The 12308-nt window shown below is 40.6% G+C and overlaps 1 protein-coding gene across 1 annotated transcript in view; it reads left to right on the forward strand.

Moving 5' to 3' along the window:
• CNGA1 (cyclic nucleotide gated channel subunit alpha 1) overlaps positions 1-11505 on the forward strand; it is a gene marked incomplete at both ends in the record, with an annotated part of 29375 nt that extends 17870 nt beyond the window's left edge. Inside the window, 2 exons of the mRNA XM_082243369.1 lie at positions 3113-3219; positions 10100-11505. Coding sequence (XP_082099495.1) covers positions 3113-3219; positions 10100-11505 — 1513 coding nt within the window. The remainder of the gene's footprint in view (positions 1-3112; positions 3220-10099) is intronic.
• Positions 11506-12308: the final 803 nt, after the last annotated feature.

Genomic DNA, 12308 nt, shown 5'->3' on the forward strand with positions numbered 1-12308 from the left:
CTCTGGAATGACCGCCAGCCAGTTTGGTAAAATCAAAAGATTTCATTTATTTTAATCGCAGCAAAACAAAAAAGACAGCTTACTTCAGCCGAAGTATATAAACAGTCCAAATCCTGGTATTGGTAATAAAGCAGCAGGCTCACCGCTAGTGTTTGGTCCCATACAGTGGTCAGGCTCCTCCAAAGTAAGAGTGCCAGGCAGGACACACAGGGGGGTAGTAGCCTGTGTCTCAGCTTGTCTGAGAGCTTCAACTTGCTACACAGTTTGGGAGTCTCTCTCTCTTCCACTCACTTCATTGACACTCGTGCTCTGGTGCTGATTTCCCTCTGTTGCCTTTCAAGCCTCCCTCACCTGGGACTTAACCCCTTTGGGACCAAAGTCCTGGTAGTCAGGCTTTGAAGGGTCCCCCCCCGCCAAAGTCTCTTTTAACCTTCAAAATCCCGGGTCCCTGATATAAATGTAGCAATCCAGAGAGTCCTGGAAGTCAGTCCTCTCCAGCCAAACTTAACCTGGGACACCTCATCCTGTATGGGGGAGAACCCCTGAGTACCACTTGAGCTCTGCACCTGTCCCCAATAAAGGGATCGCAATTCAAATCTCGGGGGAACGTACCTGCCATCCACGACACATTCCCGGAGTCCTGTACACCAGGAATGTGACACTTTATTGAAGTATTAAAATCACATCAGAGGTATGACAGGAACATAAAAGGTGTCAGGGTTACCTGATCCGAGGCCGAGGTGCTGAGAGGGCTCCCCTTGCAGCTCAGTGCGGCACACCCCTGGAGATGGTACAGAGGGTATGGCGCCCCAAGTGGCACGGGTTACCAGCTGCAGGCAGGTAGGTAGAACCAAGAGCAATCTGAGAGCGAACTGGAACAGGCTGGAATCACAGCAGGGTATGAGTCTTTCAAGGGCTCTGAAGCAGCCGGGCTACCTTGTGCCGAGGAATAGTCTCTAGTAGCGGAGACAGGTACTGGCCGAGGTCTGGGACTGGAGCAGGCAGCGGGAACCTTGGTACAAGCCGAGGTCATGCACAGGAGACAACCAGAATAGCCGAGGTCTTGAAGCAAGCCGGGGTCATACAGGTAGGTAACGGAAGCAAGGTCAGTGGGAGAAACCAAGGGTCAAACCAGGAGCAGGAGATCAAACGCAATCAGGAACAATTCGAGGTCACAATGGGAAATCCAAACAGCAAACAGGAAGCACAGGAACATAGGAAGCTGAGAGATAATCCAGCAATGAGTCTGATCCTATGGCCACCTTTTATAGGCCATTTCCCTCACAGGCCAGCAGAGGGTTGTGTCAGTTGAGTCAGGAATGTCCATTGCTATTACTGGCAATGTTGCCAGTTCTCCTACGGCCATTTCCCTGACAAAAGGTAACGCGTTTTATGGTAAAGTCAGCGCTTACTCAAACTAAAGGGGCATTTGTTTTATTTTTTATAGGATTTTTTATTCTCTTTTAACCGTGTGATTATGCCAGCAACACACTTTCATTGCTCCCAACTGTCCCTGATTTTGAGGGACTGTCTCTGATTTGGAACAAAGTCCCTCTGTCCTCATTTGTCCCTCATTTTGGTCTGATCTGAATAGTTGTATATAAAATGCATTATTTATCTTTCAAAAAGTGTTTCCCAGTGCTAAACCTTTCATCACATTTCTAAATTTCTGCATTTATGAATTTCAGAAGCCAGTATAAAGGAATAGTAGTGGTAAAAAAAGCACTTGTGGTTTTAACTAATCATTTTGTATAATTATATTTTAAGGGCCATGACAGGGGGTGTGTCCTATGCCTACATACATGCTAATAGGTGTCCCATGCTCCAATCTCAAAAAGTTGGGAAGTATGCACTTCCTGTCAAAGGGTCTCAATGCTCACTGACTGTATCTATAGAGCTTTTCCATTGACACCCAAAGACAGGAATGGTGTTGGGGATACAGAGATAAGCAGCATGGAGTTTTGCTTTAAATGGGCCCCCAGATGGTTTATGCCATAATGTGCTAGTATGCACAGGCACTTCAATCTTTGCCCAGTCTTCCTTCTGGGCTCACTCTCTGCAGCTAAACAAATGGCTGGGCTGCCATAACGTCACTCCCACGCACGTACAACATCATGGCACCAAACTGTGCCGTAAATTCAGAATGAGCTGCACATATATAGATTATTATTTTTATTCAATATAATGTACATTACAGCTGACAGGCAGGGAGAAGCATTTAGGGAAGAAGAGACTACTAGGGTCTCTTCTGTCATAAAAAAATATACTTGTCATAATTTTTTAAAAATGACCACTTTAATAGCTCTCTTAAATCCAGTGGCTTTCAGGACATAATTACACTTCTGAACTCTATATTTAAACTGTTTACACTAAGGTCCCTGGAGAGGACACAAAGCCACAAATTGAGGTTAGAGGAAAGGGGGTTTAACCTTAGAGAGTGCCGACAACTTCAAAAAACCTTAAGGCTGGTTTCACACTGCCCCATGGAAAGGCTCACAGCAGGGGTCCAGTGCCTCCCTGTTCACCATTGCAGGTTCGGTTTCAGTTCGAACCTTTGGCTGAATTCGGACCTGAAATGGATCAGAAGATGCACAGGACTCCTGTGCAATTTGCCCCCGAGATATGTGAACCGGCAACAGAGAGAGAGAGAGAGAAACCCGCATTCACTTTGCAATAGTGTGAACCCAGCCTTACTTCCTCAGGAAGCAGAACATACAGGACTATGGGCACTGTTAGAGAATGAACATTGCACACACATACACACGCATAGGTTAAACTGGATGCATCTGTGTCTTTTTTTTAACCTCATAAACAAACCTTTCACATTTCCTCATTAAACTTTTTGGAAAGAAATGCATATTAACTGACAGAATGATAAAAGTGGCATCATATCCTTTGAGATAGACCTAGCCAATCGTCTTATGCTGTAAGTACAACCTCCTGAAGCATAGTCCCTTTGTTTAGTATAAGGGTGTTCAGTAGCAATCTGTATGATATAATTACAGCCCCAATAATGTTGAATTTTAATCTATGATGCACTAGTATGAAATGCTGTAGGATCACAATATAGAGTAACCAGGTATTAAACACTCATTTTTTATTTTTTTTGCAGGGCATGTTTTGATGAACTTCAGCAAGACTATTTGGAAGTGTGGTTCGTGCTAGACTACCTGTCTGATTTTATCTACATAGCAGACATGTTTGTAAGAACAAGAACAGGTACTTTTTTTATGTTAATCTATGAAGCACAGTACTTGAAGTTAACTGCGGTAACGTAGCCTTTGATATCGGTAGAAACACACGTTTTTTGCAGTGTGTATGTAGACCCTAAAACCATTTTTCAGTATGGCATCACGACTTAGGCCTCGTTTACACTTCATTCAAAATGTGGCATTTGACATCCATTTTATAGGCACTCTGAATGACAATCAAAGCCCTTGTCACTAAATAAAATGATTAACGTACAGTCCTATTCACACGGTTGTGTTTGCTTTGCTTTAAAAATTATACCCCATACTGCATTCTTGGTGCTTCAAAGTGTCCTTAACCTCCTTGGCGGTAATCCCGAGCGTGACTCGGGGTTGATTTTTCATATCAGGAACGGTAACCCCGAGTCACGCTTGGGGTGGATTGCAGAGAGCGCAGCGGTGTTCTCTTACCTTATTCTGGCGATCCAGCGATGATCTCTCATTGCTGAGATCGCCAGCCGAAAGTCCCGCCGCTCCTCCGTCCCTCCGTCGGTATGATCACTTCCTAGTTCCATTCCCTGCAGCAGCAATGCTGCATGGGAGCGGAACTAGGGAGGGAAATTAAAAAAAAAAAAAAAAAAAAGTTGCACAAAGCACATTTTATACTATATATATATATATATATATATATATGCATATATGCATATATGCATATATATATATATGCATATACATATATATATGCATATATATATATATATATATATATATATATATATATATATATATATATATATATGCGCATATATATATACCGGTATATATATATATATATATATATATATATATATATATGCATATATATATATATATATATATATATATATATATATATATGCGCATATATATATATACCGGTATATATATATATATATATATATATATATACATATATATATATATATATATATATATATATGCGTATATATATATATATATATATATATATATATATATATATATATATATATATATATATATATGCACACACACACATATATATATATAAAATTATATTATTGATTCAATTATAATTCATGCGTTATATATTATATATATATATATATATATATATATATATATATATATATATATATACACACATATATCTATATATAATATATAATGCATGAATTATAATCTAATCAATAATATAATTTTATTATATATATTATATATTAAATAATAAAATAATATTATTGATTCGATTATAATTCACGTGTTTGTGTTTCAAATTTATCACATCTGGGATGTCTACTAGAGTCTTGTTTTGGTCAGGTTTAAGTCAGTAATTACTAAGACTTGTAGGCCTATAATACATAACGCCAAATTTCCATGAAAAGAATTGTACCGCTTTTGGTATGTAATTCCTGACATAATCATACCGCCAGGGAGGTTAAAGCCTCCATAGAAGTCTAACACAATGCTTACTAACAGCACCTGCAGCATTTAAGGGGCATTTATTTAGAGGTAGCTTTGTTTTGTTTTTGAGGTATTGGAGGTAAAAGATATCCCAGGATGCACTGGGAAACAAAACGCAAACCATAAAGATGTCATCAGCAGTCACTTCTGAATCATGTGAACGCTATAGCGGAAGGTGAGTGGCGACCAAAAAGAGAGGACTGAGCAGCGGAGGATCTGCAGGGATGGGGGACCTGAGCAGGGGAAACTAGCAGATGTCATATGTTGATGTGCAGCATTGGAGCAATATAACGCAAAGTGAGCAGGTACCGAACAGAGAGGAGGATCAGCAAACCAGAGGATCAGCAGAGCTGGGGGTTGCTACTGAGTGGGGGAATCAGCAGAGTTAAGTGTACTACTGAGTGGGGCATCAGCAGGGCTGTGAGTACTACTGAGCGAGAGATCTGTTGAACAAAAGGTACAGATGAGCTGGGTATCTGCTAAATGGGGTACTAATGAGCTGGCGATTAGCACAGCAGGGGTATTACAAAGCTGAGGGTACTATTGAGTGGGGGATCAGCAGAGCCCTGGGTAATACTGAGTGAGGGATCTGTTGAATAAGTGTACTAATGAGCTGGATACCTGTTGAAAGGGGTACCAATGAGCTGGTGATCTGCTGGGCAGGGGTATTACAGAACTGGGGATACTACTGAGCTGGGATTCTATTAAGCCCCTTTAAAACAAATACAAAATCAACATACACAGTTTGAAAAAATATGGGCTTCATTAAAGCTTCAAAAAAGCATCACATCAGCATCAAAAACACATTAAATATTCATGTTGAAGCGGTAGGCACTTTAATGTGTGTTAAAATCAAAGCAAGTGTAAACGAGCCCTTACTGTATAACGTTTTCTTAAGCAAACCATTTTTTGTGAATCTGTTTCAAAGCTTCTCTTCTGAGGATCCTTCCGTTAACATCATTTTCTCTTGCAGGCTGACAACTCTAATCCATTGTCTCACAATTAGCAGCAGCCTTGTTAGCATGCCGCTCACACTTCTTCAGTTGACTTTTGAGATGCCCATTTTATAGATCTAAACTCAATCAGATAGGAAGCCAAACAACCAAATAAAGGAGCCCACATGGCAGGCTGACAATTTTGCTGCTTAATGTGAGGCAGTGCTTTAGTGTTGTCAGCCTACAACAGGAAGTGCTGTTATTGGCAGGATTTGCAATACCAAACATTGCAACAGATTGAGAAAAAAAAACTATTTGCTTAAGAAAACTGTATACATTGCTGACATACAGTGCATCCAGAAAGTATTCACAGTGCTTCACTTTTTCCACATTTTGATATGTTACAGCCTTATTTCAAAATGGATTAACTTCATTATTTTCCTCAAAATTCTACAAACAATACCCCATAATGAGTTTGTTTGAAATCTTTGCAAATGCATTAAAAATAAAAAATCACACATACATATGTACATAAGTATTCACAGCCATTGCCATGACACTCAAAATTGAGCTCAGGTGCATCCTGTTTCCACTGATCATCCTTGAAATGTTTCTACAACTTGTTTGGAGTCCATCTGTGGTAAAATTAGTTGATTTGACATGATTTGGACAGGCACACAGCTGTCTATATAAGATTCCACAGTTAACAGTGCATGTCAGAGCACAAACCAAGCCATGAGGTCCAAGGAATTGTTTTAAGGGTTCTATCAAGGCACATATCTGGGGAAGGGTACAGAAAAATGTCTGCAGCATTGAAGGTCCCAATGAGCACAGTGGCCTCCATCCTCCCTAAATGGAAGAAGTTTGGATTCACCAGGACTATTCCTAGAGTGGGCCAAACTTAGCGATTGGTGGAGAAGGGCCTTAGTCAGGGATCAAGCCCCTCATGGTCACTCTGACAGAGCTCCAGCATTTCTCTTTGGAGAGAGGACCTTCCAGAAGAACAACCATCTCTTGAACACTCCACCAATCAGGGCTGTATGGTAGAGTGGCCAGACGGAAGCCACTCCTCAGTAAAAGGCACATGACAGCCCATCTGGAGTTTGCCAGAAGGCATCTGAAGGACTTTCAGACCATGAGAAACAAAATTATCTGGTCTGATGAAACAAAGATTGAACTCCTTGGCCTGAATGGCAAGTGTTATGTCTGGAAGAAACCAGGAACCGCTCATCACCTGGCCAATACCATCCCAACAGTAAGGCATGGTGGTGGCAGCATCATGCTGTGGGGATGTTTTTCAGTGGCAGGAACTGGAAGACTAGTCAGGATTGAGGGAAAAATGAATGCAGCAATGTACGGAGACATCCTCGATAAAAACCTGCTCCAGAGCACCCTTGACCTCAAACTGGGGCAAAGGTTCATCTTCCAACAGGGCAACACCCTAAGCACACAGCAGCAATAACAAAGGAGTGGCTACGGGACAACTCTGTGAATGTCCTTGAGTGGCCCAGCCAGATCCCAGACTTGAACCCGATTTAACATCTCTGGCGAGATCAGGAAATGGCTGTGCACTGACTCTCCCCATCAAACCTGTAGGAGCTTGAGAGGTCCTGCAAAGAATGAAAGAAACTGCCCAAAAATAGATGTGCCAAGCTTGTAGCATCATATTCAAAAAGACTTGAGGCTGTAATTGGTGCCAAAGGTGCTTCAACAAAGTATTGAGCAAAGTCTGTGAATACTTATGCACATGAGATTTTTTTCATTTTATATTTTTAATGAATTTGCAAAGATTTCAAACAAATTTCTTTCACATTGTCATTATGGGGTATTGTTTGTAGAATTATGAGGAAAATAATGAATTTAATCCATTTTGGAACAAGGCTGAAGCCCTGTGAATACTTTCCAAATGCACTGTAGTTGCCAACATTTCAAATCAAATTCCAGAAACACCTTGTTTTTGCTGTGCATCTAGCAAACACTGTATATAGAGAAAGATTCATCATAATAGGGACAGAAACAGCTAAGAAGCTATTTTTCATTAGTAAAAAGGGTTTGTGAATTTCACTACTTTAGCTAACTACAACTTTTAAATTGCTCATACACAGCGCCCATGTCAAATCACCCAAAGGTTGAGCCATGGGTTGTCCTGTCAGCACCAACCAGCTCAACAAAAGCCAGCTTTAGTCAAAGGAACTGGGTGGAAAGTTATTGGCTGAACTGTGAATGCATCCTATCAGATACAGTCATTGTTTGGGTATGCAGACAGCCATGGCAGTCTAAATACAATAGCCACCATAGTAGATTCCCCCATCCATGTTAAACAGAATCAAGTGATTTCTCTGATCTGGGGCTGGAAAAGAGAGATTTTCATGTGTATAGCTAGCCTAAGGCCCCTTTCACACAGGCGGACCGTTCAGATCCGCCTGTCCGTTTTTTTGGCGGATCTGAACAGTCCCCCCATGCATCTCTATGGGGCATCGGATGTCAGCGGGGACATGTCCGCTGACACCCGATCCGATCCGTCAAATCTGGATGGATGGAAACCCTATTTTCCAACCCGTCCAGCGGATCGGATGGGATCGGATGAGAACGGACCGACGGTCCGTTCTCATCCGATTCCCCCATAGAGATCTATGGGGCTGTGACAGCTGTGTCTCCGCACACAGCGCGGAGAACAGCTGTCATTCTCCTGCTCAGCAGGGGATCGGCGGATCGATCCCACGCTGAGAAAAGCGGAGTCCGTTTGACGGACTATATGTGTGAAAGGAGCCTTAGTCTGTACAATCTATTTCCAGTGCTGCAATCCAACAGCTGTTTCAGAGAATACATTGACAACCATTAATGGCACTACAGAAACATTTCCCCACTAACCTTTATACTGAGTATTATTATGACCCCTGTTGTGATTGCTGATAGGCGGTAGGTTTTTGTAGGTGGTAAAAATCCTGTGTAATAAAACTAACTAGGAGTTACATTGTGGCATATTCCAAAATCATGTAATGAGGGATTCTAGGCTGACCACTAATGTGATGGGGAGTATACAATGACCACAAACGTAATGAATAATTTTTTACTGACCACCGATGCGATGGGGGATTTACACTGACCACCATGTAATGAGAAATTTTACCCCAACCACTAATATAAGAGGGATCTCTACAGTGACCACCAAAGTAAGAGGGGAATTTACGCTGACCACTAAAGTAAGGAGGAGTTTACACTAATCACCAGTGTAAGGGGGAATTTACACTGTCAGCCTGTGTAGTAAGGCATTTATGCCGATCACCATTGTAAGGGGGTATTTACACTGACCACTAGTATAAGGGGTGATTTCTCCAATAACCACCAATGTAAGGGGGGATTAACACTGACCACTGGTATACTATAAGGACTCTACACTAATGAGAAGATTTACACTGATCCCAACATAATTGGTGTATTTACACGAAACACCTGTGTAAATTAGATATTTACACAGGTCAACAATGTGAAAGGGGTATTTACAGTGACTCCCCTTCTTCCAGTCCCCCCCCCCCCGTTAATCTCTGCAATCTTATCCACCTCCTCTCAGTTCACCTTTGCATTCTAAATCTCTCTGCTAACCCCTGCATCCGAACCCCCCCCCCCCCACTTACTTGTTCATGCCCCCTCTGCTCACTTTGCACCCTAACCCCAATTACCACTGCACATGCCCCTTTGCTCAACTTTACATGCCAACCCCCCCTACTCACTTTTGCACCCCATCCCTTTATTACCTCTGCACAAACCCTCTTTGATCACCTTCACACCACAAATGTTAATCTCTTCTCTACATATATGTGCACCCTCCACTTTTTCACCTTTGCATTCCATTCCCCTTGCTCACTCCCCCCCAAAGGATAGCCTCCCCTCTGTTTACTTCAGCACCCCTACTTTGCTGAACCTTGCACCCTAACTCTCCACTGTTCACCTTTACACTCCAAATGGCAACCCTTTTCCTTCTACTCACTGGTGCTGCAACTCTGTTGCACTCTTCAAGTTCAATGAGAGGTTCTATGAAAGAAGTTGCAGGCAGGTTTTCCAAGTCTGCTGCTAAATGTTTACATCCCCCACACAGGCAGCACTCAGCAGAGCTGCTCTCTGACACAGGTAAGCCAGAGCTTCTGGATCACATGTCCGGACTGGAGAGGAATGAAAAAAAAAATTATTTACACAGATTTTTTTATATAGGCTATACAACATAGGTAGGATGAAGGGAGGCAATACTTTTAAGAAACTTTGCAATTAGCCTTGTCTTACACTTTAAGCCCAGTGAGGAGGATTTAGAGGAATTGGGTTAAAGAAAGAAGTGGTGATTTCATAAATGTTTTCCAGTGCTGGGAAGCAATCCACACAAATATATAATAAAAATAAGTGCAATGCTCTGTGCATATTAAGGGTATATTGTAACACAATAATATCTGACGATTTACACATAAACTTTCACTAATCTAATTTTTTTCTTTTTATTTTAAGGTTATTTGGAACAAGGTCTATTGGTAAAAGATGAAAGCAAACTAAGAGACAAATACAAAAAGACGTTACAATTTAAACTGGATGTTTTGTCCATCATACCAACAGACATACTGTATCTTAAAGTTGGATTAAACTACCCAGAACTCAGGCTGAATAAATTACTCAGAATTGCTCGAATGTTTGAGTTTTTCCAACGAACTGAGACACGGACCAATTATCCAAACATCTTTAGAATATCTAACCTCATCATGTACATCGTAATCATTATCCACTGGAATGCTTGTGTATACTACTCAATTTCAAAAGCTATAGGGTTTGGAGAAGACACATGGGTCTACCCTAACACCTCAGACCCAGAATATGGCCGCTTGGCTAGAAAATATGTGTACAGTCTCTACTGGTCAACACTAACCCTAACAACAATCGGTGAAACACCACCACCTGTGCAAGATTCTGAATTCTGGTTTGTGGTTGCTGACTTCTTAGTGGGAGTACTGATTTTCGCTACTATTGTCGGTAACGTTGGTTCTATGATTTCAAACATGAATGCTGCCAGAGCAGAATTCCAAGGCAGAATTGATGCCATCAAACAGTACATGCATTTCCGTAAAGTCAGTAAAGATTTGGAAAAAAGAGTAATTAAGTGGTTTGACTACTTGTGGACAAACAAAAAAGCTGTTGATGAAAGAGATGTGTTGAAATACCTACCAGACAAATTAAGGGCAGAGATTGCCATCAATGTCCATTTAGATACATTGAAAAAAGTACGTATCTTTGCAGATTGTGAAGCTGGACTCTTGATTGAATTGGTCTTGAAGCTGCAACCTCAAGTATATAGCCCCGGAGATTACATTTGTAGGAAAGGTGATATCGGGAGGGAAATGTACATCATCAAAGAGGGTAAACTTGCTGTTGTAGCAGATGATGGTATTACACAATTTGTGGTTTTAAGTGATGGCAGCTACTTTGGAGAAATTAGTATTCTTAACATAAAAGGCAGCAAAGCTGGTAACAGAAGAACAGCAAATATCAAAAGTATTGGATATTCTGATCTCTTCTGCCTGTCCAAAGATGACCTTATGGAAGCTCTGACAGAATATCCTGATGCAAAAGCCTTGCTAGAGGAAAAAGGAAGGCAAATTTTAATGAAGGATGGCCTTCTCGATTTAGATGTTGCTAACTCTGGCATTGACCCCAAAGACATCGAGGAGAAGGTAGCCCACATGGAAGGTTTGGTAGATAACTTGCAAACCAAATTTGCTAGACTGTTGGCAGAGTATGACTCTGCACAACAGAAACTTAAACAGAGAGTTACCAAAATTGAGAACACGTTAAAGCCTGAGCCTGAAGTTATGGAGGCTGCAGATCCAGAAGCAGCAAGGCAAGAAACTGAGCCAAAAGAATAAAGTAATTTACTAACATTTTGGAGTTGAGCTTATTGACTCTGCTGGTATCTGATAGTGGATTGTTATCAATCCTTTGTTTATAAGAGGCACATAAAGACAATACCAACCTGTCACATAGAAATGGAGAAGGCTGCTTTTGTTTGCAAAAAAATATATATCCTACAGTATATTAGGATATGTATAATATGGACAAGCAGTGATCTTTAAGTTAATCAGCATCTCAGCTGAGATTGTTTTTTTGGCAATGGAAACGTTACATAGAACTGAACTGATATATTTGGATGATTATTTGGTGTACAATTGCATAATTTATTTTCTGGTACTTTAGCATGATGATCTCAATTAATACTTTAGCATCACACACTATAGTAATCATCGGGAATATTTAATACACATGAAAAATGGTCAATAAACAGTTGTATTTAAACAAAAAGTTAGAATCTAATCATGTTCTTTTATTGAGATTTCCAGAAACATCATTGGATACCTTCACACAACTTTGAGGGAAACAGAATGCAGTCAACACAGTATCGGATGGCAGCATATAACAGTTGTAGGTTATTCCTACCAAATAGGGGTTATGCATGATGATCAATGGTGGACAGTAATCTGTCAATATCACTTTTCACAGTATACATTTGAATTAAGATCTGCGTCTTACAAATGTAGTTTATGCTACTCTTAATACATTTATTGTATTCTACTCTCAATTCTGTACAGTTTAATTTGTAGCTTTTTTCCATTATGTGTTGTAATAATTTGAAACCCCATTCATTGCCTGATTATTGGAAAGCTCTGTTTAA

Source organism: Pelophylax lessonae, assembly GCF_965119305.1.
Source record: "Pelophylax lessonae genome assembly, chromosome: 1".
NCBI classification, from domain to species: domain Eukaryota; kingdom Metazoa; phylum Chordata; class Amphibia; order Anura; family Ranidae; genus Pelophylax; species Pelophylax lessonae.